This window comes from Haemaphysalis longicornis, unplaced genomic scaffold (genome assembly GCF_048455015.1).
Source record: "Haemaphysalis longicornis isolate Haplotype H1 unplaced genomic scaffold, Haemaphysalis longicornis Haplotype H1 scaffold_6, whole genome shotgun sequence".
In the NCBI taxonomy this organism is placed as follows: domain Eukaryota; kingdom Metazoa; phylum Arthropoda; class Arachnida; order Ixodida; family Ixodidae; genus Haemaphysalis; species Haemaphysalis longicornis.
The window spans coordinates 114520513-114548280 of record NW_027526407.1 but is presented as its reverse complement, the minus strand read 5'-3'; the positions used below and the strand labels follow the sequence as shown (position 1 = coordinate 114548280).

General features: G+C 43.0%; 2 protein-coding genes across 2 annotated transcripts; both read right to left on the bottom strand.

Annotated features, from left to right (window-relative positions):
- Nucleotides 1-1306: 1306 nt before the first annotated feature.
- LOC144141902 (uncharacterized) lies at nt 1307-10521 on the bottom strand. Its single transcript, XM_077673370.1, has 4 exons — nt 10402-10521; nt 9666-9846; nt 8045-8192; nt 1307-1433 (listed from the first exon to the last, which is right to left on the bottom strand). Exons 1-4 carry the CDS (start codon nt 10514-10516, stop codon nt 1344-1346), a joined length of 534 nt encoding a protein of 177 aa, XP_077529496.1. The 5' UTR covers nt 10517-10521; the 3' UTR covers nt 1307-1343.
- A 2968-nt stretch (nt 10522-13489) lies between these two features.
- LOC144141901 (uncharacterized) lies at nt 13490-21373 on the bottom strand. Its single transcript, XM_077673369.1, has 4 exons — nt 21233-21373; nt 19267-19450; nt 17226-17373; nt 13490-13666 (listed from the first exon to the last, which is right to left on the bottom strand). The coding sequence occupies exons 1-4, from the start codon at nt 21312-21314 to the stop codon at nt 13577-13579; spliced, it is 504 nt and encodes a 167-aa protein (XP_077529495.1). The 5' UTR covers nt 21315-21373; the 3' UTR covers nt 13490-13576.
- Between the last annotated feature and the right edge of the window lie 6395 nt (nt 21374-27768).

The window sequence follows — 27768 nt, the reverse complement described above, 5'->3', positions numbered from 1 at the left end:
TAGAACATTCCTTGGCCATAAAAACACACTCCCACTTTTTCACCAAGGTTAGCATCCACACGATGTGTAGGCTGCTGTGTATAGAACAGAGCACCTTGTTTGTTGGTCTCCAAATCTATGCAAAGGCAGCAATCAGTGTTGCATTTTTTTTTAAATGCCACAAGCAAATAAAAGTACATAATCTCCAATAGGGGGCATTGTTTACCACGATTAGCACCATCAGGTATACTCCGTAACAAAGCAACTCCAAACCAAATGCACTACGTTCAACCGACGTGGGTACGAACTCTTCCCGGGTAGTAATGCGTGACGAAATATTTCGCCAATGCACCCTAGAACGGATCAGCTCTTTATCCAGTTTTGTACCACTTCATAGCCGTACTAACAATGTGCAGGGAAAATTCATCTTATGAAGCGCATGCGTTGCTCGGGCACTAAATATGTAAGCATATGCTGCCTACGCCCCTACAGACGCAAAAAATGTTTAAAAGGGCGGTGCGCTTTCTTCGCAGTAATGATAATAATGGAAACTCCCATAAATCTACGATACCTACTTTAAGTCTCGCTGGAATACATTTGAAAATTTTTAGTCAATACACCTAACTCTGAAACAATAAACATATTTTAATCCGTCCATTCACGTTCCAGAATGAAATACAGATCGACAAAATAGGAACTTTTATTTTTTTTCGGTACCGTAAATTCTTACCCTTTTTTTACAAACTGCGCAAGTGCATTCCTAATGGCCATATTTTGAGTATGTCCTCCACTCCATGTGTTTCCTCGAGTTGGCTCGGCTGAGCGTACCGCAATGTTTTTACGTGCGAAAATCGCTTTAAATTATCTCCTCTACTCAGGGCTCGAGTGGGTGAGGAATTCAAAATACCAATCGTTTTGTCCAAGTGATGCTTGGGTAATGTACGAGGGTGTTCTTTGTTAGCAGTTTACTTCCCACTTCCTAATCTCTCATTTGTTTGCTCAGAAATTTAACTGAGTATAGCAATGCAGGTATAATAAAAAATAAGTCATTCAAAAGTTGTTTAATCGAGGCTGTCAATTAGTGCTGGTAGCCGAGAGATGCACCGAACATGCTGTTAGTTTTATACGCGGCGTTTATATATTTTGGCGCCTGCGTCTTCGGAAATTCCACTTCTTAGAAGTAGTATATTGTTGTCAGGTAGCTTTATACAAAAATGAGTTTATTTTACAAGTGAGTTGTTTTCAATCAGCTGCAGGCATGTTCCAAAAGACATAAGAGAACAAAACCTGTTGTTCATATTGGCCCTCCCTGATTTATTCAATCCCCAATAAACAGTCAAAGCCATGTCACAGAAATATTCTGGTTAGTCGACGTCAACTTTCATAGGTAGTGAGACGCATTCCACAGTTTCATCGCCGTCCTTGACTAGGAGGGTGATCACAACATTTCCATCCTGAAATACATAACATGATAAACCAAAATTCTTTACCTGCTCACCAACATTCTTGGCTGAGCTGCTATATGTTGCTGACACAGTCAAATATTTATTAAGTGAATGATACAATCTGCTGCACAAATGAACAAAAACAAAGGATACAAAAAGTTCATGCGTCGCCAAACAAGAGATTGTTTCACCAGATGATCAGGAAACTTGTAGTTGTGAAGAGATGGGCACAGTTACTATGAACAGAGTCCTTCAATGCTTTACTGGTCACGAAACTTCGGCGCTTGCTTCATATAGGGACCGCGCCCGCCACTACAGGCGCCACCGCCGCACGAAGGTCATCCAGCCGCCGCGCGTGCGGAGCATTGGCTAGCTCTTGGCGTGCAAACGCTCGCTGTTTTTGGTGTGTGCGTGCTGATTAAGTGTGTTTTTTTTCGTAGTAGTTAGCGATGAATAATCCAGTTATTGTGTTTATCACCTGCCTTCAATGGGGTTTTATTTTTCGAAGTAAGTTACCGTAGACTTCGGCCGCGAACGGCAACGGCTTCTGTGTGCTCTGGCACAAGCGCTGCGCCGTCGTGTTTACGGATTTTAAATCTATATTGCTTCTTTTCTTAAAGCGAAGTTGTAAATACCACTCATACGGTAGCTGTGCAGTCACGGACTGCTGCGGGCCTATCGATAATACAAAAAAAAACAGAAAGAAACCAAGTACGCGTCGTTCAGACTACGCTTAATGAATTCGTTGATTGCTCTGGAATGGACAGAACGATAAAAGAGATAGCCCAATAGTATTGTCGTTTCGATGAGTGGGTACATACTTGAGAACATCTAAAAACGCTGCAGAAACGCGAAGGATCAAAACACGAAGTTGCACCATGTGTCTTTCTGCTTCCAGGCTTTGCAATCCTTGCAAAAACAGGGAGTGAAAAAAGAACAATGAAACTGATTTTATCACACACAACAAAAAATTTCAATGTTCGAAGGGAGACAAACGAGCGTGGTCCCGCGTACAAAAATTTATTTTTTCGTGCGGCGATGTGCAGCACACGGAGGAAACAGAATATTGCCACGTAGCCAAGAACGACGCAAAGCTTTTCTGAACGCAGTGAGCTAGCGATCTCCTGCACTACAAAAGACTAGAATGAAACACAAACATCGAAGAAGCAGTCCGCAGTGTGACGTGAACAGATGAACGTCGATAAAGTGAGTTGCGCGGCGTTTCTATGCATGCATTACTCTTGGAACGTTAATTTCAGATCCACGGAAATAGAATCGAGAACATTGTCGAAGAAACAAAAAAATCAAGTTAGCGACAAGGTGGCACCCCTTCCATATCAAACAATAATGCCCGACGGGACGTACGACAAAAAGAGCGAACGGGCGCTCCGGTTGACACGCCAGATAAGAAACCGGAATCGGCCACGCGCGGTTACAAAACAAACAAAACGAACCCTAAGGGATAATTCGCGGAAATATGAAAAGTAAGAGCACAAAGACGTCCCAAAGCTTTTTTTACACGCGAGCCTGAGCGCAAGGTAATACAAGTTTGCAAACAGGTAATGAAGGTACCGCTACAACCTGACTGATATGACAGAAATTCGGCTTTAAGATAGCCTTGTACAATTCTAGGTCCAGCATGCTCTAAAAAGGGTACACTGCTTTTTCCATTCTCACACACAGTGCATTTCCACACACTGTCGCACACTTATAATCGAAGCTGAAATCTCCCGTTGCTTGCCTTGGAATGGCGCCCCTCCATTTCTCACACAGCTGCCCGTTGCTCGGTCAACAGAACAAGGAATGACATCCCGGGACGCAACACATGTTCGGCATCGTCGGTGCACTACTTAAGTCGCATCACAAGACCGCGATATGCACGTTACATTTTTTTCCGCACAAAACAAACACAACTCGCCGCGGCTCCGCCGTTCGAGCCAGCGCAACGCCGCCCGAGGAGCGACCTCAGTGAGAGGGTGGCGCCACCGCGCGGCGGCCAAACGCAGCATATGAAGCTCTCCCATTGAGTTACGGAGCAGTTTCGTGACCAGTAAAGCATTGAAGGACTCTGCTATGAAGAATGGCGTTATTTGTGAAATACCCGGCCACGCTATGTTTGTTAGTTCTTGGTGCTACTCACAGTTTAAAGATTAAAAACTTTCTTAAGGAATATTTTACACAGTATCCTGTCATGCAGATCATAACTGATTTATTATTAACCTCGGTTGCTTATTATTTTAAGGGTATCAACAGTTTGGAGAAAACTCAAAACAAGCCATGCGCATAACATCAAATATTTTGCGTTTATGATTTCTGTAATTACGCGAATGTCGTTCTTCAACATTACGTTCAAAAACTGCAACGCGTTCTTTGCTACCCGCTCTTAGACAATAAATTTTTAAACCCCTACTTGCTTCTAGCTCTTCAATACTGCGAGGCAAAACACAATGACGGCGAGACATGCACGGGTTCTATAGCCGGAGGAGAACGATATTTTATTCATTCAATTGTTCGGGGGTTTCTGTGTGTGCAGTTATTTGTAATGTTTCAGGCTGATCAGCGTGAAATTAAAATCAAGGTTATCAAAAATACTTCATCACGAATCTTTTTACATTTTTCAAGGTTAATGTTGGTGGGCACGCAGAGTTTATTTCAAGAAAATGGTCGCTAACTCCCTTCTTTAGACGATACGGAAGGCACGATCAACTCACAGTAGTTGTAAATGATAGTGCATGTCATGCGATCGCATCAGCGGCCTCAAGAGCGGATACCACTTTATTATACAGCATTCGAACACCGTCAGCGAAGACCACCCCTTGGAGATAAAAACTGGTGCTAGTGCGATCGCCCCTCTGCGCAGCATGTGTGGTGTTACGAAATGTGGAACACTACGCAATGTTTTTCTTACAGTTTGCTGCAAAACGGACAACATTGTTATCGGCGATGTGCAAGTTAACAGCCCCACACATCACTCTGGACCACATCATCTTTCCAGAAGGTCATTGGACACTACGCAAAGAGGTATCACGCCTCGTTATCAGCTTCCTTCCGGACACAACTCTCGGACTCATGGTGAAGGAGGCATATATTGGACGCATCAGGTACCACTCGGGTGGAGGATTGATTGCGTGTAATGGAAGGCTAGCACGACCTGGACAAACTACGCCACCACCACCACTGGTATTAAATAAATGACCTTTCGTTGCTGCAACGCACCACTAATTTAACATGATACATATTTAAAAACAGATAGTGCAGTGTACAACTGCTTAGTATTGTGCATCCAGCGGTCCATTGTGAAACTGAAGTTTGGTGCTAGTGTGTGTGGATGAACGTGTCGCATTATTCCCTTTGCGTGGCTAGTAAAATTTTAAGAAGCGTTATCTTTTTTACAACGCTGACATTTTTAACGCACAAAGTGCTTTCTGCGCATTTACCTTGATAGCCAAGGCAGTAAATGCATAACATGCCTGCTGTGTGCTCTGATGGATTTCAACTTTTTTTTTCAAAATTCAATTCAGCCTGCTTGAGAATAAAACAGACTTTCGCGTTCATTTTGCGCTTACAACATTATATTACAGGAACTGGGGATTATAACTTTTTATAGGCTGTAAACTGGACTTCAACTTTGGGTGTGTCGTGTCTCGGAGCCGTGTGAGGGAAAGGTATGTAAGTGGGACGATTTAAAACGATTTGCCGCAACAAACTTGCTCTAAACGGGGAACGTACGATACAAACCCTACAGTTTGAAATTGAGAGTAGTAAATTTTTTGTACTCCTCATGAACTACCGTAGGCGCACTAGCAATCGTACAATGGCGTGGTCAGTTAAAGACAGCATTAAAAGAATCCAAACGAAAGCTTTATACCGAAACCTTTGCTGACTTCATTAAGTGTTCCCCGCAAAAATTTTGGCTTCACTTGAGAAATAAAAAAGAAGAAATTGAACAGATAAAAATTGGATCCGAAACGGTGAGTAAAAACTGCAGATAGCTAATTCTTTCAACCAGTTCTTTCAGTCGGTCTTTACTATAGATGAAACCGATCACGTGGATACTGACCAGGCTTGCCCGCGCGCCTGCGCAATGGAGCCCTTTTCTATTACGCAGGAAGGGGTGTTCAGTCACTTGCTAGGGCTTGACACTAAAAAGCAAACGGACCAGATGAAATTCCCAGTGAATTCTTACGACGTTATGCCGAATGGTCGTCCTTTTATTTAACAATCATTTTCAGAAAATCTCTGGAAACGTCCTCATTACCGCAAGACTGGCGCACTGCGATTGTAAAGCCTATATACAAAGCTGGCAATCGGCTTCATGTGAACAATTATCGCCCCGTTTCACTGACCTCTGTGTGTTGCAAAATCATTGAACATTTCATAGCAAGGCACATTATTATTTTTCTTGAGTCAAAGGAGTTTTTTTATCTCCACCAACACGGATTCAGGAAGGCGTTGTCAACTGTTACTCAACTGATAGAAACAGTTCATGATTTTTATTTATCTCTCGAAGCTCGCCAACAAATAGACGTCATTTGTGTAGATTTCGCCAAGGCGTTCGTAAGGTTCCTCATAACAAACTAATTTTTAAGCTTCAGCAACTAGGACTTAGCTCAGATATACTAAATTGGATAGCCGAGTATTTAAAGAACCGTCAACAAAAAGTACGTGTAGATGATTGCACGTCTAGTTCATTGAAAGTACTGTCCGGTGTCCCACAGGGATCTGTTCTGGGTCCTTTGTTGTTTTTAATTTTTATAAATGATATTTCCGCAGTTGTCGAAAGCCCGGTTAAAATCAAACTTTTTGCAGACGATTGTTTAATTTACGCTCCTGTAACTAACACAAACGACCAAATCAAAATCAATCGCTGTCTGCAAGCGTTGCATAATTGGTGCGCCCAGTGGGGGATGGAAATTAACTTTTCAAAGACTACGTTCACCCATCTAACCAAGAAGAAATCTGTACTCGCATATGATTATAAAATCGGAAATAACTTTCTGACCAGAACACACAGCTTTAAATACCTGGGGGTGACTATTACCAGCGATTTGGGGTGGCACACTCATGTTGAGGAGGTTGTTCAAAGGCCTACAGAAAGTTGTTTTACTTGAGGAAAAAACTCGAACATGCCCCTAGAGATGTCAAATTACTTTCATATAAGACATTTGTTCGCCCTATTTTGGAGTATGCGTCTTCTGTATGGAGCCCTCATCAGCAGTCACTGAGAGATAAGCTAGAAAAAATTCAGAGGGCAGCAGTGCGCTTCATTTGCTCGCGGTACCGGAGGACAGAATCCGTCACAAATCTGTTAAAATCATGTACGCTAGAACCCCTGCAAGTGCGCCGCGAAAAGCAAAGGTTAAAACTCCTGTTTCAAATGATAAGAGGCGAAATGAAAATAAATAAAGACACATACATACAACCTGCACCCAAACGAGGAGCTCGGTTGAACCATAGTCAACCATTAAGGCCTTTTTGGGCGCGTCTAGATGGCTTTAAGAATTCTTTTTTTCCTTATAGCATAGAAGTGTGGAATAGACTTCCAGAGTACGCTGTTACTAGTTCAAATGTCAAAGCGTTTGAGTGTTCGCTAGAATTGTACTACCGGCAGCACGAAACCTAATGTCTGTTTTGTCATTGTGTATTGTTTTTTTTTTATATTCCTCCCTGTAATGACCCTCAAGTGAGGGTTACAGTATCAATAAATAAATAAATAAAAATAAAAAAAACTCTTGGTAGTATATCTTTCTCGTGTCTCTTGAGTGTAACATTGTATCTGCTATTTCTGGTTTCTAAAAGCTTTTATTTTCCCTTCACTGGATTAGGAAGCTACTGGACGCGGGTAGTTTTCTTTACTTTGCCGCCGTTTTAGAATAACCTATCGCCGGGAATGGGATAGGGCTGCAGTACAATGTAGCGAAGCACAAGGGTACAGGTAACAAAAATGCGTTTCGAGGGAGAAACTTGTGTGCGACTGTGTATTCTCGGCATTTTTGCTTTGCCAGAAGAGCAAAACACAATTCGCATAATTAAAGTACTAGAGTTAATGCGCCCTAAGTAAAAGTGTTTAAGCTCGCATTGCAGTCATACCAGCCCAAATCTCTCTATGGGTTCCACCGAGAGCTTGTTTTGCAATACAACCGGCAGAAAACTTTCCTTCATAGCCCACACTCGCTTTACAATGCGTAAACAAATAAGCTTGCTTTACCAGACGAATATATTGAATTTTTTATTTACCATGCTCTGACACCCATAGCAATCAATTTTACGTTTCAATCTCGGTGAGTTATTAACTACCAAGAATATCTCTGCAGCGGCTACCTGAATGGGCGCTTAACTTTGGATCTAGCCTGGATGAAGCTTTTGTTTCACGTTTTTAAATTTAAAAGCGTAATTTATAGTTTGTCATGAAAATTTGCAGACAATGGTTAATCCATTGGCGTCAAAGGACGCCTTGCTATGTGAGCTTCCAACGTCTTTTAATGGCTAAGATCACTATTATTAGCGTAACAGCGTGGTACATGGTAGTATGACTCATTTCAAATCATTTTCCATCCAAAAAACGACGTCGTTAATGCCTGAACGCGAAGCAAAAAAAAAGAGATTCAAGGCCAACTTACCCCAAAGAATGCTCGGGTTTCCTTGGTATCCGGAAAAAGAAACGACATACGTGCAGTGTACGTCCCCGGTTCGATGGGACACTTGTTGTCCCAATCCGCGTTTAGTTCCTTCTCTTCAGGAGTGGTTCCATTGCACAGCTTCAGGTCACTGCATGCATATACGCCGTCATATTGGACCACAAGCAAAACAAAATGGTTACTAAACAAGCCATGACAACACTCGTGCTGCTAGATGGCACGACTAAACCAGCACACGAACGTTTTTACGAGGTAATAAAATTATAGGGTACTGGGCTGAAACATAACAAAGGTAATGAATTGTTACTGATGCGTGTTTTACTCCTTTACTCCTTCTCAAGACAGTGCAGCCGCCCCGCTAGCCTAGGCGGTATGGCATCGCAGCAGTATTGCGCACTTCGTGGGTTCGGATCTCACCCGGGAAGGAGGTTTTTCTCCCCTTTCTCTCCTCTACGCACCTCAAAAACTATATCCGTCTCATTAAGTACAAATTATGAACAACTTTTCCCGTTTGCCTTTCTTGGCGTTCTTAACGGCTGGAGCCTCTCGTTTCCCCAGTCGTAGGTGACCATTTAGGTGTAACTTATATAGTTTACTTATTACAAGCGGTTCTTTGCTTGTTTAATTGCCCGACAATCGTTTGAATTGTTTCTTCTTATTCTGCTCAGCAATTCCGCCATAATGACGTGCTTTAAGTAAGTTGCTCGGAAGCTTCTATATCACGCAATTTGTTCTCGCTCATTGCGTCACGTCACATAGAGGAGCGGATATTTGTGGCGGCCAAGGGGAGTAGCGGGTTCTCAAACCGAATAAAACGAAGGTGTATTTGTGCCAACCCCCTCTTTCTCCCTCCCTGGTACCACAAAACGATACAGAGATAAAAAATGTGAGTTTAACCGCACCTGGTTCAAATACACTTTAATCGTTGTTTACCCACTTTTGTTTTAACACTTTGTTTGTCATCAAGCAATTGTTATCAGCTGAACCATTACAGCGAGCGGACCTAGTAAGAATTGATCCGTCGTGACATGGGCCCGCTCTCGTCCGTCTGTATATTTCGGTGTGGCCGCTCGTTTGGCCCAAGTTTTATTGTGTAAATTATGAGCTGGTGCAACTAAACAAATTGGGACAGTTGAAGACCATAGTGTATTTCGCTACTTGTCTGTTCGCTTATTTGGCTGCTTTCTTTCGTCTACACACTTCAACTGTGAGGCACTGAGGGCATGGCTTCCTTTTGCTACCGGCGAGTTCAGTCTTGCACTGTGAAATGCTTAAATGATTCGTGACGTAGGAGCCGACACAAACGTCAACCCCGGTTTTCGCATTTCACATTACAGCTTTCGCATTAAAAGTAGCTCCCATGATGACCTGTTGTTCTGCTCAACAGCCTTAAAATATTATAAACGGTGACCAATCGTACGAGGACAACTTAACCTTCGTAGACCGAATAAACAGCTAAAAATCGAGAACCCGGTCACAAGTTGGTCTTAGACAGAAATGTTTGCAAAGCTCAGCAGCGGAAGCCAACGCGCCATCGACAGAAATGTCATTCAATGTAGTCGCTTTTTTCACTACGACACTAATCAAGTCTAGTATAACTTACCATTGCCACAGCACCTTGATACAAGGAAGCTCCGTGCCATCTGGCCTTGAAATCCCGATGTGTAGCGTCGGGTTAGTGAACTCTTTGGTAAAGCTAACCTCTGTGTGAGCCCTTAACGTACCACCCAACGTGGCGTCTTCGATGGTGAAGCCGTAAAACTTCAGGAATTCCTCGTCTTCACCTGCAAAAAAAAATTGTTTCGCACTTATGGAGTTCATAGATTTTTTTATTTTGAAACTCGGTATTCTCAATGATATATCTTTACGTTCTTCTCATACCTTGCGCGCAAGTAGTCTTTGTAAACGTTTTTCGAAACAATCTTAAACAAACACGCAATTTTCAAAACACTAAATAATGGCCACCTTTAGTATACGTACAACATTACGGAAAGTAAGATGTTTACGCGCACAAAGGAATAAACTCTTCTTTACTTCTTTTTCCCGACCTTATATGTTTTCGGTGAGGCCACCGGCACTGGAATTAAAGCATACTTTCCAACACTAATTTTACGCTACGGGTTTCGCAGTATCGGAAGATTGGGTATAAATTTGGGCGGCCGGAAGTTCATTGGCGTGCTTAGAATTTTCCTCGCTGTTCGGTTTTCTAAATACCGAAGAACTTAGTGGAATCGAACGTGAAACTAAGTGCTCCACAGCCCCCTGTTTCAGTCCCCAAACACAGCAGTGGAGACAAATACATTGCGTCGACCCTAACTCAACATTTCAAGTAAATTTACCTGGACAGTCGGTCAGCTGCGGTGTCTGGTTTTCTGACGCTGAAAGACCAACAAGAGCAAAGAGGTAGACGGCAGCAATCATCTTTTGTATACCCATGTTCATTGTTACCAGCATTACAACTGCTCCAATAAACACCACCCTTTAACTAACGGTGACTTTTATACGCAGTAGGTTGGTTTAGCCTCCCAGGCAGTACGCCAATATTTGTATTTTAGATATTCAAACCGGCATAGGTAAGCCTCCGTTCAGTACGTCGGTAACACCGGATGGGCAGATAATTTGCCGGATGCATGTCGACGTGTGGTGGTTTTTTCTGTCTGATTTACGTTATTTTACCTCCACAGCGATCTTCCCTTTTTGTTTTGGGAATGATAACAAAACACCCTTGTGACAAAAATTGTTTAATGGGCAACCATTACTGTCGGAAACCACTCCATTACCTCTGTAAAATACCCCTTACATGGAAACGCTTCCCTACGAGCAAAAATGAGAAGTGGGATGAGCTGAACATATGCGCTCCGCACTTCCAAAAAGGAATGCTATGTTGAACATATCTTGCCTTTTTAAAATCGCGCCAAATCTAATCCTGACGTGAGACAATGTTCTAGTGTGAAAGCAAACTTAGGCTCCTTCTGTTGATTCTTCGAAAGTAGGAACTCCAACTCTTAGAGAAGCATCTCGTGTTTTCTAGATTATAACTAACTTGGGGTAAGGTTGGCGCCCTGTAAACAAAGGAGCGTCGCAAGTATTCCACAGTGTGCTGTTAGGCATGACATCCCAGTTTCAAGTCAAATGTGATAAACCGGTAACTACCACTCGACCTAATATGAGTATGACGTTGGCTGGCCGTTAGGCGAAGGGATGTTTGATTTTTTTTCATCAGGCTTTATGTGCTGGCTTCCAAACTGTTTCGACCGTATCGGAATGGGGCCATCAGATAGACATCGGCTTTACAACGCGAGAAAAGCAGGTTCGATTCCAACCACGCGAAGCGTTTATTTTCCTGAGGCGCTTGTGTGCCGCTCATCATCATCATCATCATCATCATCATCGGTTGCGAAACTGAGTTAGCTTTCCTGGAGTGCCTTTTGGCGAAGGAACGCCCGCTATTAGTGAGGCATTGAAAGTTTCGCCTTAAAAGTCACTGGTTCTTATAAATGTTTTAGTACTGCTAGGGATTGAGGCCACGTGGCGTTCGCGCCAAAACCCGTGATTCTATGCCAACGCTCCGAATGACGAAGCAAGGGCGGTCATTTAGCAGCTGCTCGAAAAAATAAAAAGGCTGTTCAAAGGGAACCAGTAGACAGCGTTGGGTGCTGACAGGAAATGCAGGGCTTGTATCGACCTGAAAACAGCATGTCGTTACCCGCCATTCATTCTTTATGAACAATGCTTTATGAACGGTAATTAATTCTTCTACAGACGCTGCGTCTACAAGCTTCTTATAATGCTTCAACTAGCTCTACATTATTCAATTATTAAAATACACCGAACAAACTGGTGGTCACGCCTAGCCTTGTTGCACACAAAACAGCAGAGTACAAGGACAGTAGGTTATATGAAAACGCTTTGCAAGAAGTAATCTGCGCCGTTTTGACACGATTTTCAATGGTTTCCGCATCCATGTGCGGTCAGGTAAACCTCGACATCACTTGCTGATAATAAAAGGTTGATTCCCGGTAGAGTTGTGTCAACCCCTTCGCGTAGACGGCAGCCATGGGTCCTTAATCCCTAGAGGCGTCCTCCGCCAGCTTGTTGACTTGTTCATGAAGTGGTCTTGGTCGCTCAACAAAAGTCTCTCATTGGTCAGTGCTAGAGATGCTTACGTGTGTGGTTAATGTTGTGGCTTTTCGATGGAAAAAGCCGACACCATGTGCGTCATAAAAGAAGAGGAATTGCCGCACCATTTGCATGTCTGTGATTACATGTCTGAGAAGTTCCAATGGAAATGGCGTGTGGGAAAGTGTTAGATTGAAGCCTTTCCCATGTAACAGATTTCCGTCGCCAACTGGTCTCTTTTATTGTTGGGGTAGGAAACTAAACACTTGGAAAAAGCCAGAGCTGTGCACCACATTTAATTTCCCTTTTCCCGTAAATTAGAACACCGAGTACAAAACCAACGTATACAAGGTAAAGCCTTCGCTGTTTTGGCTTTCACTGTTTCCTTTTACTACCCTGGTCCTTGTATCCTTCTAAACCAGCATCCTCACTTCGCACAAAAGTTCCTGTTTGCTGAAATCAACCTGCGACTTTGTTTTCTTATATTTACCAGGGGAACTGACATAACAAGGGATAAATCGAAACATGACCTTTATAGCCGGCCACATGCAATGGCTACGGAGGGGCGATGCATAACTATAAATAGCGCATCTCTGAATATTGTCGATAGATGACCGACAGTTCAAATATCGAAAGTGAAAAAAGCATCGGCAGTACTATCGACAGACGAGCATACATGCGCTGCTTATACATTACCGTAAATTCACTGCAGGGAAACACTCATCACGGGGGTGTTTAGAGTTAACTTCCGCATAATTATCAACCTAGTCTGGTGCATTATTGCCATTATCAACAAATTATGAAAGTTACAAAACCTTTATTATAATACATAAACAACACATGTTAGGTTTTCAAGCTGCAAAGAGTATCAACAGACCTCTAACATGGCCTGGTATCATGAAAACGCTGATACAAACAGCTACCCCTTATTAGTGATGAATAGTCTGAGAATCGTTAAACAGTCGGTTCCAATCAAACCTTCCTTGACAGCAGGTAGTGTCGCTCGTTCTGGCCGGCACAAGCGACAGTGAATGGGGACCTGGTCCGGCGGCAGTGTATTTTGTAGGGACGGCGACCACACTACTAGCAAACTGTAAACTATTAGGCTACCCTTGTCGCGTCACACGCCAAAGTCGCTTCATGTGGTTACCCCCTTAAAAAACATCACTTGCGAAGCGCCACCTCTTTGTGTAGCTAAAATGGACATCAAAGCCGACGTGGTACATTTAAAACGAACCAGAAATTTTCTTCAAGGTATTTTTGAGAAAAGAATTTGTTTATTTTTCAAATCCGTTCTTTTCGTGCATGTAAAGAGAAAATCTGCTGTCTATATGAAACATCGCCAATTCATTTATTCTTCGATGAATATTCAAGGCATTGTGGTAAAAACAGTTGTCAATCTACGTCAACTTTGACGGGTAGCGAGACACATTCCACGGTTTTCCCGTCGTTCTCAACTTCTAGGGTGACGACAAGATTCCCGTCCTGAAACACAATATACAATAAACAAAAAAAATTCACAAAGTTTGACACTAATGTGTCTGTTTACACGTGCAAAGTGTGCTTGCTACAGTGGCTACAGAGTGTTGCTGATACAGTAAGCGACTTATATTCAACCACAGCATTGTAGACGTTTTTCTGCTGGGTCCAAGGACGTGGTTTGGCTCCTGGCCGTGTTAGCCGTTTTCTCGGGGGGGGGGGGGGGGGCGAAAAAATAATACACCAAGGTATCAATATTTCGGAGCACGGTAAAGAACCTTAGGTAATTGAAATTAGTCTACAGCCTTACACAACGGTGCGCCTGACAGCCTAAATATAGCTTCTACCTGTATAACCCCATTAATTTGGATGTCTTTTCAATGGCCTTTATTTGAACGATTCCGTATGCCCCCCTCATGCACAGGACCAAATATACACAACAGAATTTCAAACATCGTGAAATAAGGTGTCAGCAGAAGTTGTTTATACATCATCTTCAATGGCGCCCATCATAAAACACTTTGTTCGTGAACTAACGCGAAAGGTGTCAGTGGTGTGCTTCTTAGTCCCAGTTTATTCGTGGCCATATTCATGGTTTAAATATTTCATATTTGTTGAGGCATCTTTGTTGCAACATTTAGCCCTACAGTGTGAGACCAAATTCCTATTTTATTTATCTACGTAGCTGATAGAGCTTGTCCCTTTAATCTGGCGAGACCCGCAAGAAGCCAGGCGGGTACAAGTGATTACTTATGTTTCTGCATGTTAAAAGGGCGTCAACATATTTTTAGTATAGTCCTGGGAAGAAACCTTGCGGATTCTTCTGCATCTGGCATTGGCAAAGAACTACTTTCTTCCACCCATTGGCATTATTGTCAAAGAAGTACTTTCTTCCACCGATGCAGTACAGCTAGGCAAATCACAACACCTGCTATTGCTATTAGCGGCGGTGCAGGGTGAAATCTTTACCGGTGTTTTGTTTGTGTTTTCATGACGGTGATCAATAACCACTTTTCAAACCTCACGGCGGGAAATTCAAAACAAATTTATGAAAAATATTTTAACACTAATATTTTCAATGTTTTCAAAAAGAAAACTTTCCGTTATGAAACTCAGCTATATTTGTTCACTACACATTTGATATAGATAATATGCTGTACTAAATATTTGTGAGTCGCCTTCCATTGCGCACTAAGAATAATTTGTTTAACTAATATTTGGGGCTACGTTGTGTGCCTCCACCAGTGCATTATATCATGTTCATTAGACCTTGAAAGTTTCAGCCAAATGTTTTTTCAAAGATTAAATTCTGAACCCCTACCACCTGTTCTGCACATCTCGCGTAATTGGTAATGCAAGGATTAATCAAGAGTCTGCAATGGGTCCTGACAGTTCCTAAGTTTTCTCAAGGCTTTTTTTCAACCTTTTTCAAAATACTTACGAACATTTATGTCACATTGCGGAATAAAGACTATTCTCATTGAAATTGCAAGTTTTCAAGTTGTTGTGCGCCATCCAATGCACTTCAGCTTTCTTATGGGAGAAAACCGACTGAGGAGAGAGAAAGCATGTGAGTCGGAATCCCCAGAAGGGATTCCCGTAAAAAAGCATTTAAGCAGTACTCTAAAACCCAGCGTGCTCAGTTACCAGGGGTGTTCGCAGAATTTGATTTCAGTGGAGGACGACTATCGAACAAAGAAAGGTTGAGACTTCAAAAACAAAACACAAATAAATAAAGAAAATAAAAAGTATGGTTTGATACACGCGATCAACTAAAATAACTAGGAATGCCCTGGACGTACTCTGCATGACCTTCGATTATTAGATGCAAAGCATCTCTTAGTCGAGGCTCCGTTGTCCGGGGTCCGGCGTCCACACCTCTTCTCCCCTCCACAACAGCTGTAATAGCGCCACTCTCTCTCCCCTCCACCTCTCCACACCACCTGTGTGCTACCGCGCACTGCTCCTCCTCTCACCTCTCCACAACACCTACTCGCGCTTCTCCTCCTCTCCCCTCCTCCTCTCTACTTCAGATAACCAGGTCCACGCCGCTGCTCCCTTCAGTTGCTGCTTTATGTCATGACAACGCTGCACCGTCCGATGAGCTGACAATGGACGCTGGCGTTTGACAACGTGACAACGCTTCGAAACGCCAGCGTCGAACAGCGGATTCCTCTCGGCGAGAACGAGAAGCCGCAAAACGTTCCCCACTACTAGATAAATAAAGAGGACATTTATTACGCTACTACACGTGTCTTTACTCTAACAACCAATTAACACGCTGCTACTCCACGGCTTTGCATCCCCTCAGGGTTCCCACGTGGGAAGATGGTGTAATTTTCGTTTTCCATTTTTGTTTCTCTAAGAATAATTACAAAACAGCTGGTCGTAGACGTAAAATGAAACATGGAAGTTGCGTAAGGTTGGGGAATATACGTTAAAAGAAGAAAAACTAATAATGGATGATCGACATCCGTACCCCGCTCTTTTCTTCCTATTCTATGGGAGCAATTAACATTTATTCTTCCTCTTTTTCAGCCCTTTTTTAACAATACGCAAAGTTGGGGGCCTTGTTCATTTCCCCCTTGGCCCCCTTCCGTACGCGTTTGTAAGCCACTTTACACCCCTCCACCACCAGCTTATTTGCCTGTAAGATTTCACAGCTGTTTCGTGATAGCAGTAGAACCAGCTATTAAAAAAATTTAATTGCGGTCATCCAAACACTGTCGGCTGTGCCCAGGACTTGTGTTGTTGTTGTTGTTTTTTTTTTGCTTTGCCTCCACTGTGCATTATCTTTCATGGCCATGGCGCAAACGTGGCTCCACCATGCTTGAGAGACTACACGAAGCTGAACGAGCAAGGAAAATGTTGCAAGAAAAAGGTGGTACACAATGCGAACTTTTCGTCACCTTAGTGTAACTCATGTGTTCTGCGGCCGGCAAACTTAAATGTGGTGAATTTGGTTGCTTTCTAAATAAAAATGTTGTAGCTCATATTGCAAGTAGGAGAATCCCTTCTTTGCAACGATTTCAATAACAGCTTTTGTGCCGTTGAACCTGCCGAAATTCCATCTTTGGGTTAAAAAACCCAAATGACTGAGCTAGCTTCGCCAGAACGTTTAGAGTTAGCTTTGCTAGGAGATTTTGTAGTTGTCTGCTATGCGAACTCATTTAGCACCTACACTGACCACCGCTTCACTTTTAGGGTAATTAACGCCTGCGATTATACTTATGGATGTCGCCAGACGACCATTAATCTGTCTTTAGGCCGATGTAAAACTTTTTTCTGTTTTGTTTTTGCACTGTAAAACGCAATTTCCGCACGTGCATTATTATGCGCCGTGCGGATCAATCAATTTGGGTCAAACGTCTCGGGCTTTTTTGCGCCCTCCTTACTTTACCTCTCAAATAATTCCTGCTACCATTCTTCGCTCAACAGCGAACGTAAATAAGCTGCTTTTAGAGGTTCGTAATGCATTTTTCTTCTCGTGGGAGTGGTTAGTGTAATCGCGTGACGCAAAAAACCGACACGAAAAGTTTAAGGAAACTCTTAGAATTTTCCCTACCCCTAAATATTCTCTCGTGAGAATATTATCCGGAAGAGGAAACGAGAGGCGAGCTGTGTATTTTCCCGGTTCGATGGGGCACCTGTTGTCCCAGTCAGCATTAAGTTCTTCCTCCGCAGCTGTGGCTCCATTGCACAGCTTCAGGTTACTGAAAGCACGAGCAACAGGACATTGTGATCACCGACAAACAAAATCAAAACCCCATTCTTAAGAATAAGCTTGTGAAAAAGACAAGCTTTCTCTCATGCGACCACCAGAGTCAAAGGACAAAATACAAACTTCTTCGCCCACGTCACAGTGTCATAGTTGTAATGTGTTGTATACGTCATTTCCTGCATTTTTCTGCAGTGCAATAAATACCATGTGACAAACGAAACAAATCCAAATGGCGCCATGAAATAGACTCCGAAGCCGATGGCTTCGTATGTGCGATTCAGACCACGAGAAGCGTTTCTCTGTTTTTTTTTTTTTTTTTTGAGGCACTTTGTGCTTCGTTCATCATCGTCATCGTTTTGTAAAACCCATTGTACAAAGTTGGCTTTCCTGCAGTGTGTTTTCGCTTTTAGGTGTCATCAGCGGGGCAGAGCAAGCTGCGCTTTAAAACTTGTGAGAAAACTCTCGCTGCTAGACGACTGCAAGTCAGCATCACGGAAATTTACACTTCAGGTAAGCAGAAGGGGGTGGGTAGCTCACTTAAAGCAAAGCCAAGAACGCGTAGCTTAATAATGTTTTGTCTGTAATCGACCTGTTCACCTGCGAATGGAAAACCGCGTGCGTAGTTTCGCTTGCCACAAACGCAGAGTGGCAAAGGGAACAGTGTGTGTTAATCGAAAACATAGTGGGAATATTTACCCTTCAGAGAAGGAGCGGCCATTTATGGTATACGACGCGCATTAAATCTTGCTAAGGGTATACAGGTAACGATGCCACAGAATTAATTAAATTTTTAGTTCAATAGAGTATTGATGTACCGCGTTGGCGGAAAACCAGTTACCTTATATGCATCCCTGTACAGACAATACAGTAATGTGGTACGATGGTTCCGAAACCCCGTAATAGGATCTGTATATGTAGGGCAATCTCTCTTTTCAAAATCAAAACCAGCCATGCATTTTATTTGAAATGCCTGTTTACAGGCTTCTAGGCTTCATAGCGGGCCGAAGAAGGAAATCGCGCAATTGCTACGTAACCTCCGCTAGAAGGCAACTGCCGCCCTTTCTACGTATATATGCGCAAAGAGGCACTGCAATGCCGCAGTTGTGTTATCACACAAACTATGCCCGATTTTATGTGTGCTACAACGGTTTGGACGATTGAAAAAAAAAGACAGCATTTGACCAACAGAGAAGCTGTTAGCCACTAATTGGACGGTAATTTTTGTGTCGACGTCTGTGCCTTAGCAATAGACATAAAAGAGCGTAAATTCTTTAGAATCGCCGATATAGCACACAGACCTCCATTTTTTTACAAAACAAACAAACAAGTATAAGACGCACTTATTGCTTATAAGCCGGCCGGGACGATCCTATTAACCCAGCCAACCATGTAGCGTACACCGTTTTCGTACCCCAGTAACGAATACTGCTGCGCCAACTGCTGTCGTGGCAGCTCCCCTGGAAGACAGATGCCTCTCTAGTTTTTGATGTATAAGAAAACAACCCGCTACCAACTGATTCCATTGTCATCTCAGCATATCTATGCGTAGGCCACGCAAACCTAGGAATCTGGAGAGCACCGCCAATACGAGGAGCGACAAGGAGAACAAAGACAACATTGTTGGCAACGGGATATCCGCTGGAAACACGTCCGAAAAGCTGAGACCCGCGCCAAAATTTACAGCACAAAAAGCGAAACCCTGATCGAAAGTTGTTTTGACCTTAAATTTGTGCAAAATTCTTCAACGAAGGATTCTTCAACGAAAAATTGGTTTCTTCAGCAAATAAATCAATTTTTATTTTATTTCTAGCCTTACTCGAGGATAAGAAAGGATGGGGTTATGTTTTCTAGGGACTTTAGGGGCATCAATTACACCACCACTCACCACGGCCAGGGAGGCTGGATACATGGAAGCTCCGTGCCATCCGCCCTGGAAATCCCGATGTGCAGCCTAGGGTCGTCATTTAACTGCTCGGTAAAGCTAATATCTGCTTTACCCGTTAACGTGGTGCCCAATGTGGCGCCTTCAATGGTGAAACTTGAAATGTTCAGCAATTGTTCTTCTTGGCCTGCAAAAAAAACATCATTTCCAGCGAATAAATTCCCTTGTTCACTTTAAAAGTCGGTGTTTCCTGGCGTCTTATTTCTCATACATAACAACATATACACAAAAGCTTTGCAAGCATATTAATAATGGCGCTCTTAAATAAAATCCTAACAATAAAAATCTGCTGTTTACGCGCACAACTAAGGTCGAAAAACAGAAAATCCGAATAACTGAACGAATCTACCTTTACGGTATCGGTCGGCGAATTTACAGTGACTTAAATAATGATGCTGCCCTGTTTCTATCAGTTTACAAACAGCCATAATGCGATTGGAAATTCATACAGGATCCGTATATTAAAAAGGAATGCGAACGTCTAATGAAACACAGTCAAAAGAATTCCGCATATTTGACTTTCTCAATAATTGACCGCAATTGCTTGAAATAGCATGCCAGTAAAAGACAGTTGCTATGTTTTAAAAAAACGTGTAAAAGCCCCTTGTTAAGTAATTGCCGTGTATTTGTATATCCTGCTCTGCGTACCGTTTCTTATTCTGTTTTTTGTTGATTCTGCAGTCTGCAAAATTAAACCCTGTTTTTGAAGTTGGCTTCCAAGTTGCTTCAACTGCGCAGTTTTTGTCGCGTGCGCTAGAACACTGTGTTATTGTCGTCAAATGCTGCATAGCAATGCAAAATATAGAGGACGCAAGGCTATGGTACGCGTGAGATAGTCAGCTCTTGCGTCATTTGCCTTGGCAGCAGTGTGTATTTTCCTATTGTATACTGAATGTACAATTACTGAAAACATTGTCTGTTAGAAATAAATTGGATCGGGTTGAACTGAACTCAACAGATACTTCTATTCTACTTTTTTTTTCGAACACCGTATATATTTTATACCCCTGCTACACTAGGGCCCAAATGTCATTTGAACAAAATGTCATTTGACTCAAATGCCAAGTTGTGCTGCTACACTAGGTTTTCAAATGCCATTTGGCTCAAATGACGTTCGAGCCAAATGAGCGCCGAGAGAGACATTTAAGATTTCAAATGCCATTTCCAGCACTTTCGGACCTCGGATCGGCAATAAAAATATAATAATTCGGTACGTAAAACAAACAAAATATTGTTGTTTGTGGAACTTTGTTCACTGTTTATTTACTTAAAATACGAAATCAACATATTTAATTTTCATACTCTGAAAACCAGTGGCTCAGTTGCAAAAAAAAAAAAAACGACGCAAGGTAGCCATATTTAGAGTCAAAACTGGTGTCTCTTCTAATTTGATATCATTTTAGTGCCTTGGACTGCTCCTAAGTTTGATTGTTGTATTAGTGTATCAAAACGGAACGGGGCACCAACAGCGCGACTACAGGACAGCGAACAGTTGTGAAAGTTTTCAAATGCCATCTAAATTGTAGTGTAGCACGGCGAATTCTGAATGGCATTCGAAGCAACCCACTTGAGTCAAGTGACATTTGGTTCAAATGACATTGGGACCCTAGTGTAGCAGGGGTATTACTCGCGGTGAGAGCACCGGCGTGGTGTTCGACCATATCCGCTGACACCACCTCCCCGAGATTCGCAGTAACGGAATATTGATGACAAATTCTGAACACGGCGGTCATTGAAATGCTCAGAATCCACCCCGACATGGGTTTCTTTTCTTTTTTATTCCGAAGAACGGCGGGAAATATAAACCGAGAGACTGTACTCTACAGCCCCATAGCCTTGGCCCCAAAAACAAAACTGTGGATACGAATACGTTGAATCGTGCCTAACTGGACAGTTCAAGAGGATTTACCTGGACATACAGTCAGCTGCGGCGTCTGGGTATCTGACGTTGAAAGGCCAACAAGGGCTGTCAGGTAAATGGAAGCAATCATCTTGGATTAATACCCACGAGACTCAAAACCAGCAATACCACTGCTCCCATCAACGCGAACCTTTTATACACACTCGGTTCGTTGGTTGAGTTTTTCGTGCAGTACAATAAGCCAAAATTTGTATTTTGAAACATGGCAACAGTTTAAGAAAACGACATAGGTCACCCGTCGTTTAGTTTGTGGATAACAACAGATGGGCAGACGATTTACAGGATGCATGTCGAAGCCTGATGGATCTATATCCTGGCTTCCATTTGCTTTGCCTCCACTGTGAACATCCTGCCTTTACCAAGGATAACCGCACATATGCTGTATTTTCTGTTTTCTTTTTTTCCCAGTGAGTATATTTTTTATGCTATATTAACCACCACCTTTCCAATAACCTATGGCGTGAGGACCTTCGGAGGTGTTTTGATAAATAAATACCAAAGCTTCCTGCGTACAGGTGGTATTAGAGCACCAATTGCTGTCGGGAACAGCGCCATACGCTCTGAAAAACAACACCGGCATGTGCAAAACCTACGTGACCAGGTGAGCTCAACATATGGGCTCTGCATGGAAAGACAGATATGCTAGTTTAGACATATCCTGTGTCTTTGAAATCCCGACTATATTCGCAACGCTTAACTTTTTTCTTCTGTGAAATAACTGTTACGCTTGCTCGTTTAATTGAGCAGATGTAGAAACTCAGATGCTTCACGAGGCTTCCCATGATTTCAACGTTATAACTAGCCTGCGCTAAGGTTAAGCCAGTGCCGGTCTTAGGGATGGGCGACCAGTGCGGTCTCACAGGGCGCCAACGAGAAGGGAGCGCCGACATGCACTCAACGCCCCTCCCCCTCCTGGTCCTCTCCTCCCAGCCCCTTCCATATCTTCAATCCATCAAAGAAACTTCGACAGTGCACTATGAAGTCAGCCATGAAAAGCCTCTGTCCGAATCATCCAAAAACGAGTGTGCGGCGGGAGAATTGGCCGTTCCCGAAACCGCCTGAGGAGGAGTTGGGACGTGGCTTCCTTAATCACAAACCAAATCCAAGTATAACTTTTGCGTTCCGACACAATAAAGTGCCTTAATGCGTTTCAGTACTAAAACGTACGCTGAAAGGACGGCTTTTCTCGAAGTTTTGTTACCGGCATTAAAAACGTAAGCTCTACCGAAGGTATAAAAAAGTGACGCATAAAATTCAATTGATCTTATTGTTGTGTAAACAAAGCTGTTGTTGTGTAAACAAAGTATTAGACAGTTTTAGTTTCACGTGCGTAGAAGATTTACGTACGTAGAGCGTTGACGGATGACGAATGGGCATGCGCAGAACTGAAAGGGTGGCCGTGACTCCCACCGACGTATTTATGAGAGAGAGAGAGAAAAAAAAACAGTTATTTCCCAGTTTGTTCACTAGGGCAAGCCAGCACTCCACCCTAAACGTCGGCCAGGAGCCCTTGCGTCCTCGCAGCGTCCCCGGCTATATGAACGGACCTGAGTTGATCCGCTGGGTCTAGCGGAGCAGTAAGGCCTCCCACTGTTCAGCACCGGCTATTTTGCAGCCATGAGATTCCAATTTTTACGTTGAAGTCTTTACGTTGTTTGCGCACATGGAGGAAAGAAAAGCTTTCTCTCCATGCTTCCGTACATAGAGTTGACAAACATGACGGGGCCCTTCCCTCACGCTTCGCAGCGATAACCGCTTTGTCGCTAATCTCTAGATGCGGTGTCGTGTTCTAAGCTGTTGACAGTGGCGTAACTAAGGGGGGGGGGGGGGAGGGGGCAGGGGGGTACAAGTGCCCCAGGCGCCACTTGGGAGGGGGCTCCGAACCGAGTACTCCCAACATGTGTCCGAGGGAAAGAAGGGGTAGGGGGTTACCGTACGTCACCAACGCGGAGCGGCACTGCCGTAAAAGTCGCTGTTGATTAGAGCGCCAGTTTGGGCTTGTTGGCACGACTTTGTAGCAAAAGAAGAGCGCTGAGGAAGGCAAGGACGACAAGGGGGGGGGGGGGGGGGGGTAACAAATGGCGCTCAATGCCGCGTGACGCACACGGGGCGCTAGCGCCTCGCGTACCTCCCGGCATAGCACCCCGTATATGCCCCCCTCTGTCCGCCCTTGTCTTCCTCATCGCTCTTCTTTTGCTACAAATGTCGTGCAAACAAGCCCAAACGGGCGCTCTTTAAAAAAAGTAATATAATAATAATAAGAAGAAGAAGAAGAAGAAGAAGAAGATAATAACAATCTTTATTATTCACCAATGAAAAGCTACAGCGATACGGGCCCATCTAATCGAATAGCCGCTTGTCTGATGTGGCCCTTCATCGTAACGAAGACATGTGGTTTTTTTGGTAAATGTACAATATTCAATATTGAAAGAGCAAAGTAATTAGTAAAATTGAACACATTTACAGGGAATCGGAGTGAAGGAGCAGCACACTCCATACGGAGTAGTGAAACATCAGAATACAAAAAAATACGTAAATTACATATTTACACGCGACTCGACGCTGAAATAATAAACACTTCAACATTACAAGGAGAAAATAACGAGAAAATGGAACTCAAATTTACAGTGAATCGAAGCAGAGCAACCGTATACTCTAAACAGTAGTGACAGCCGACCACAATACAGGAAAACGAGAACTAAATACGTACATTAGACTCTTGGGACATGGGCAATAAGAATTTTAATTCAGATTGCGATTTCACAGAGAAAATTTCATCGGGCAAGTTATTAAAAATATTTGGGATGTACACGCATCGTCTCGCTGCTCCATATCTAGTTGAGAAGCGCGGAACAACAAAGCGTGTTTTTTTGCGCAACTGACGCGGGGTGATATGAGGGAGCTTAAAGTCATCCGTCCAGAAATGGCGCAGTACTACATTAGAAGTGAATAAAAATTTAAATGGATGATAACCAACTACGAAAAAAATGTATTTGCCCAAAGATGCGGTTCTATTGTAAGCCACACTCTTAAATTTATTTTAACTGGTTATCAATTCGGTCTTGCCAACCTCGAGAGCAGAAACCAAAGACCGTTATTCTATATCTTAAAACACTATATGCAAGCGCAAGGAGTATCATCTTTTTAATTGGAAAAAGCACCGAGCTCCTTACATTGAAGAGTAAACACGCCACGGATCGACGTTTTGAGCAGACATAGGCACTATGGTTTTGCCACAACAAATCACTGTCGAAATGAATTCCGAGATATTTAATTGTGCTTGCGTATTCCACGGGAGAGCATTGAGAGAATATGCAGTCATAGTGATGCGGAAACACTGGCAAGTCCGTCTCACAAAGTTTCACGGGATTTTTGAAACACAGGACTTTAGTCTTGCTGTGGTTGACGCTGAGGTTGTTTTTCGAGAACCACGACATAGATTTATACACCGATTGCTGTAGTTGCTCAACTGCCGATTTAGAGTTAACATGTTTTGTTAGGAGGACAATGCCATCCGCGTACTGAAACACTTCCCCGTTTGGCATTATTGACACCAAATCATTTACAAACAAATTGAAGGGGAGAGGAGATAAAATTGATCCTAATGGGACACAGGCATCAACCGGCAGTTTGGTGCTGGAGTATGTATTACCTATAACAACCATTTGTGACCTGTCTTCAAGGTAGTTCGTAAGTGCAGCATGAAAGGGGCTCCTGAAGCCTGTAAGGTATAATTTGCGGAGTAATATGTCGTGAAAAACTGTATCAAAGGCTTTGGATACGTCGAGAAACAAGGCGCAACAAAATAGATTAAGTTCAAAAGACGTACACAGCTCATCTGCAAATTCTTCCAAAAGCGCAACTGTGCCCCGGCCTTGCACAAGCCGAATTGCCTGTCAGCTAGAATTGAGAACTTATGAATAAACGAATTCATCACCTCGAGCAAATTTTGCTCTAGATCCTGGGATAATACCGGCAGAATTGAGATAGGGCGGTAGTTCTCAAAATTTGATTTCTTACGTGCCTTGTGTAATGGTCTAACTAAAGCAGTTTTTAGATTTTTCGGTATAACTCCCGTGTCGACGAAACCATTCAGCATCAAAAGAACAACGTCTGCTAGCGCCTCAAAATTCCTTGTCAGTATGCCTACGGATATTCCATCCATTCCTGGTGGTATATGTTTTCGAAAAATAGACAAGATGCGGGCAAAGTCCGAGTTTGAAATTTGAGGCAAAAAAGTGGATGCCGTCAAAGAATCCCTCAGCGTCAAGTCTTGTTGAGACTTTTCGGACGCCGCTGTGGAGGACTGGCTGAAGAAATGATTGAACAAATTGGCTGCTTCAACAGCAGGGAAATGTTCTGCCAGAGAGTTTTCTTCGCTAGATTTTCCCCTGAGGTGGTTCACTAGGGACGAGGTTTTGCCAGTATTTCTGGACGATTAATTAAACTTGTCTAAAAAATAGCGGCGTTTTGCAGCACGGAAAAAAGCGACAACCTTCTTTCTTGCGATTTTATATTCTAAGCGGAGGGGTTTATTCTGAGGGCTACGTTTGCATTTCTTCCAAAGCCTATCTATATAAGCTATACCCTGCATAATATCAGAATTAATCCAAGTGTAGTTTTTCCGGCGCTGTTTATTCCTGGTAAATGTACAGGAACGCTCGAAGTCTGCCAATCGTTCACAAAAGCTATCGTAAGCGTGGTGTGGTAATCGCTCTTCTATCAGAGAAGGCCATGCAAAGTTCGCAATAAGGCCATCTAGCCTTTTTTATCTAGAAACGTGACGCGTATTTTATACGCGGTTCCAACCTTATTTGAATGTCACGAGACAGGACGTTGGTCTTTAAAGATACACGGCAGACAACAAAATAATGATCAGACAATTTCTGGGTAACAACACATGAAGTACAAGAATGATTAGCCGCTTTACTGCATTGTGATTTAAACATGACGTCACGACACGGCCCTTCAAAATTTCTTCTCTTGTGGGGGCAACAATCGTTGACACGAAACCACACGACGCCAAAAAAGATAAATCATCTGATAATATGGCCTTTGTTGGATATAGGATGTTAGTATTCAAATGTCCTGCCAGGAAGACTTGATCAACGGATGACCAACGCTTCAATACATCGCCCAGTTCCAATAAAAAACGAGAAGCACTGTTACATGGAGGTGGGTACATAGCTAACAACAAGAAATCGTAATTTGCAGAATGAACTTTTATGGAAAGGCTCTCAGCATGAACGAAAGTGACGTCGTCTCGGGAAGGATCAAATTTCGAACTTACAAACACCGCAATGCCACCGCCTCTGCGGTTCGATCGTGTTGTGCTACGAGAAGTGAACCCATTTAAGGAAAATGATTCCAAAAAGTCTTCTGTCGCATTGATTTCTGTGACCTCGAAGGCATCTACAAAATTCCTCAAACATTCGGCTATTGCTTTTAATTCTTCACCATATTTACTTATGCTCCTAATGTTTTTGTTTACAATAGTAAAATCGCCAGGTGACGTGCATTCCAAGGTTGTCTTGAAGGAAGGAGAGTCAGGTAGCTCAATGAAACTACCAGCCATGCTTAAGTAATCTTATTTATATCGGATTCCCGGGAGACGCGAATGCGGGGGGGGGCCTTGTCTTCTTTTTTGCGTAGATTTTTCCGCCTGTGGCACAGCAGAATTTGTACCCTTTTTGTTTTGTCGCCTCGCGCACACGCCAGTACAAGTCACGATTCATCTTAGTTCGATTTTCATTGAAGAAAAGGTTGAAATCAGGGTCGGCCTCACGCAGACGTCGCAGTTTCTTTCGCGCCTTAAACCACACTTCTTTAGTCTCCACGGTCGCGAAACGGACAAGAACAGTTGTGTTTTATTTTTTGCTAGGGAGCCGGTGAACTGCTTCAAGGTCTGAAATCGAAAAGCTTATCTCAAGTTTACTCGTTCATTTCCGTTTTGGGCTTCACGAAGAGAGCGCAATTCCTCGGTTTGAGATTCTATGGTAGCATTCAACGCGGCTATTCCCTCATCGTGTGCCGCTGGAAGCTCAGCACGCGTTTTCACCCTTTACACAACCGAGTCGTACTGGTTTGATAAAAAACGAAACTGATTTTTCCAGATCCTTGACAGTCACCGATGGCTTCCTAAATTCTTCCCTAAGAATCAAGAGAGAATAAACTTTCTTGTGCAGAACCGGCAGCGATTCTAAGCTTGTTTTCATCTCTCGGATTTCACGCAGAAATAACTGTTATAAATCAGTGTTTATCCCTGCGGAAGTACCCTCGGGCTGGAACGGGCCGTGTTTTTTTTTTTCAGTTCAGCACGTTTTACAAATCCAGGTGTCTTTCTTTCGTTGGCCCATCGCAGAAAACGTGCTGCTGCCAACACCAGAAAATGCCTGCTCATCTAACAAATGATCTGACTTGGTCCGTTCATGTTAACTTTGTCGTTTCTGCCGCAACCAAAACTCTCGGTATTCTCCAACGCAATTTAAAATTTAAAACTGGCCCCTCCAGAACTGAAATTACTA

What these genes read in the sequence shown, in the direction of transcription:
- LOC144141902 (XM_077673370.1), bottom strand. Translation starts at nt 10,516, where the DNA reads ATGCTGGTAACAATGAACATGGGTATACAAAAGATGATTGCTGCCGTC. An exon ending in GCAGCTGACCGACTGTCCAG is followed by an intron (nt 9,847 to 10,401) that starts GTAAATTTACTT and finishes TTTTTTTTGCAG; the next exon opens with GTGAAGACGAGGAATTCCTG. An exon ending in AAACCCGAGCATTCTTTGGG is followed by an intron (nt 1,434 to 8,044) that starts GTAAGTTGGCCT and finishes TATGTATTTCAG; the next exon opens with GATGGAAATGTTGTGATCAC.
- LOC144141901 (XM_077673369.1), bottom strand. Translation starts at nt 21,314, where the DNA reads ATGATTGCTTCCATTTACCTGACAGCCCTTGTTGGCCTTTCAACGTCA. An exon ending in ATCCAGCCTCCCTGGCCGTG is followed by an intron (nt 17,374 to 19,266) that starts GTGAGTGGTGGT and finishes TCGTGCTTTCAG; the next exon opens with TAACCTGAAGCTGTGCAATG. An exon ending in TCACGAGAGAATATTTAGGG is followed by an intron (nt 13,667 to 17,225) that starts GTAGGGAAAATT and finishes ATTGTGTTTCAG; the next exon opens with GACGGGAATCTTGTCGTCAC.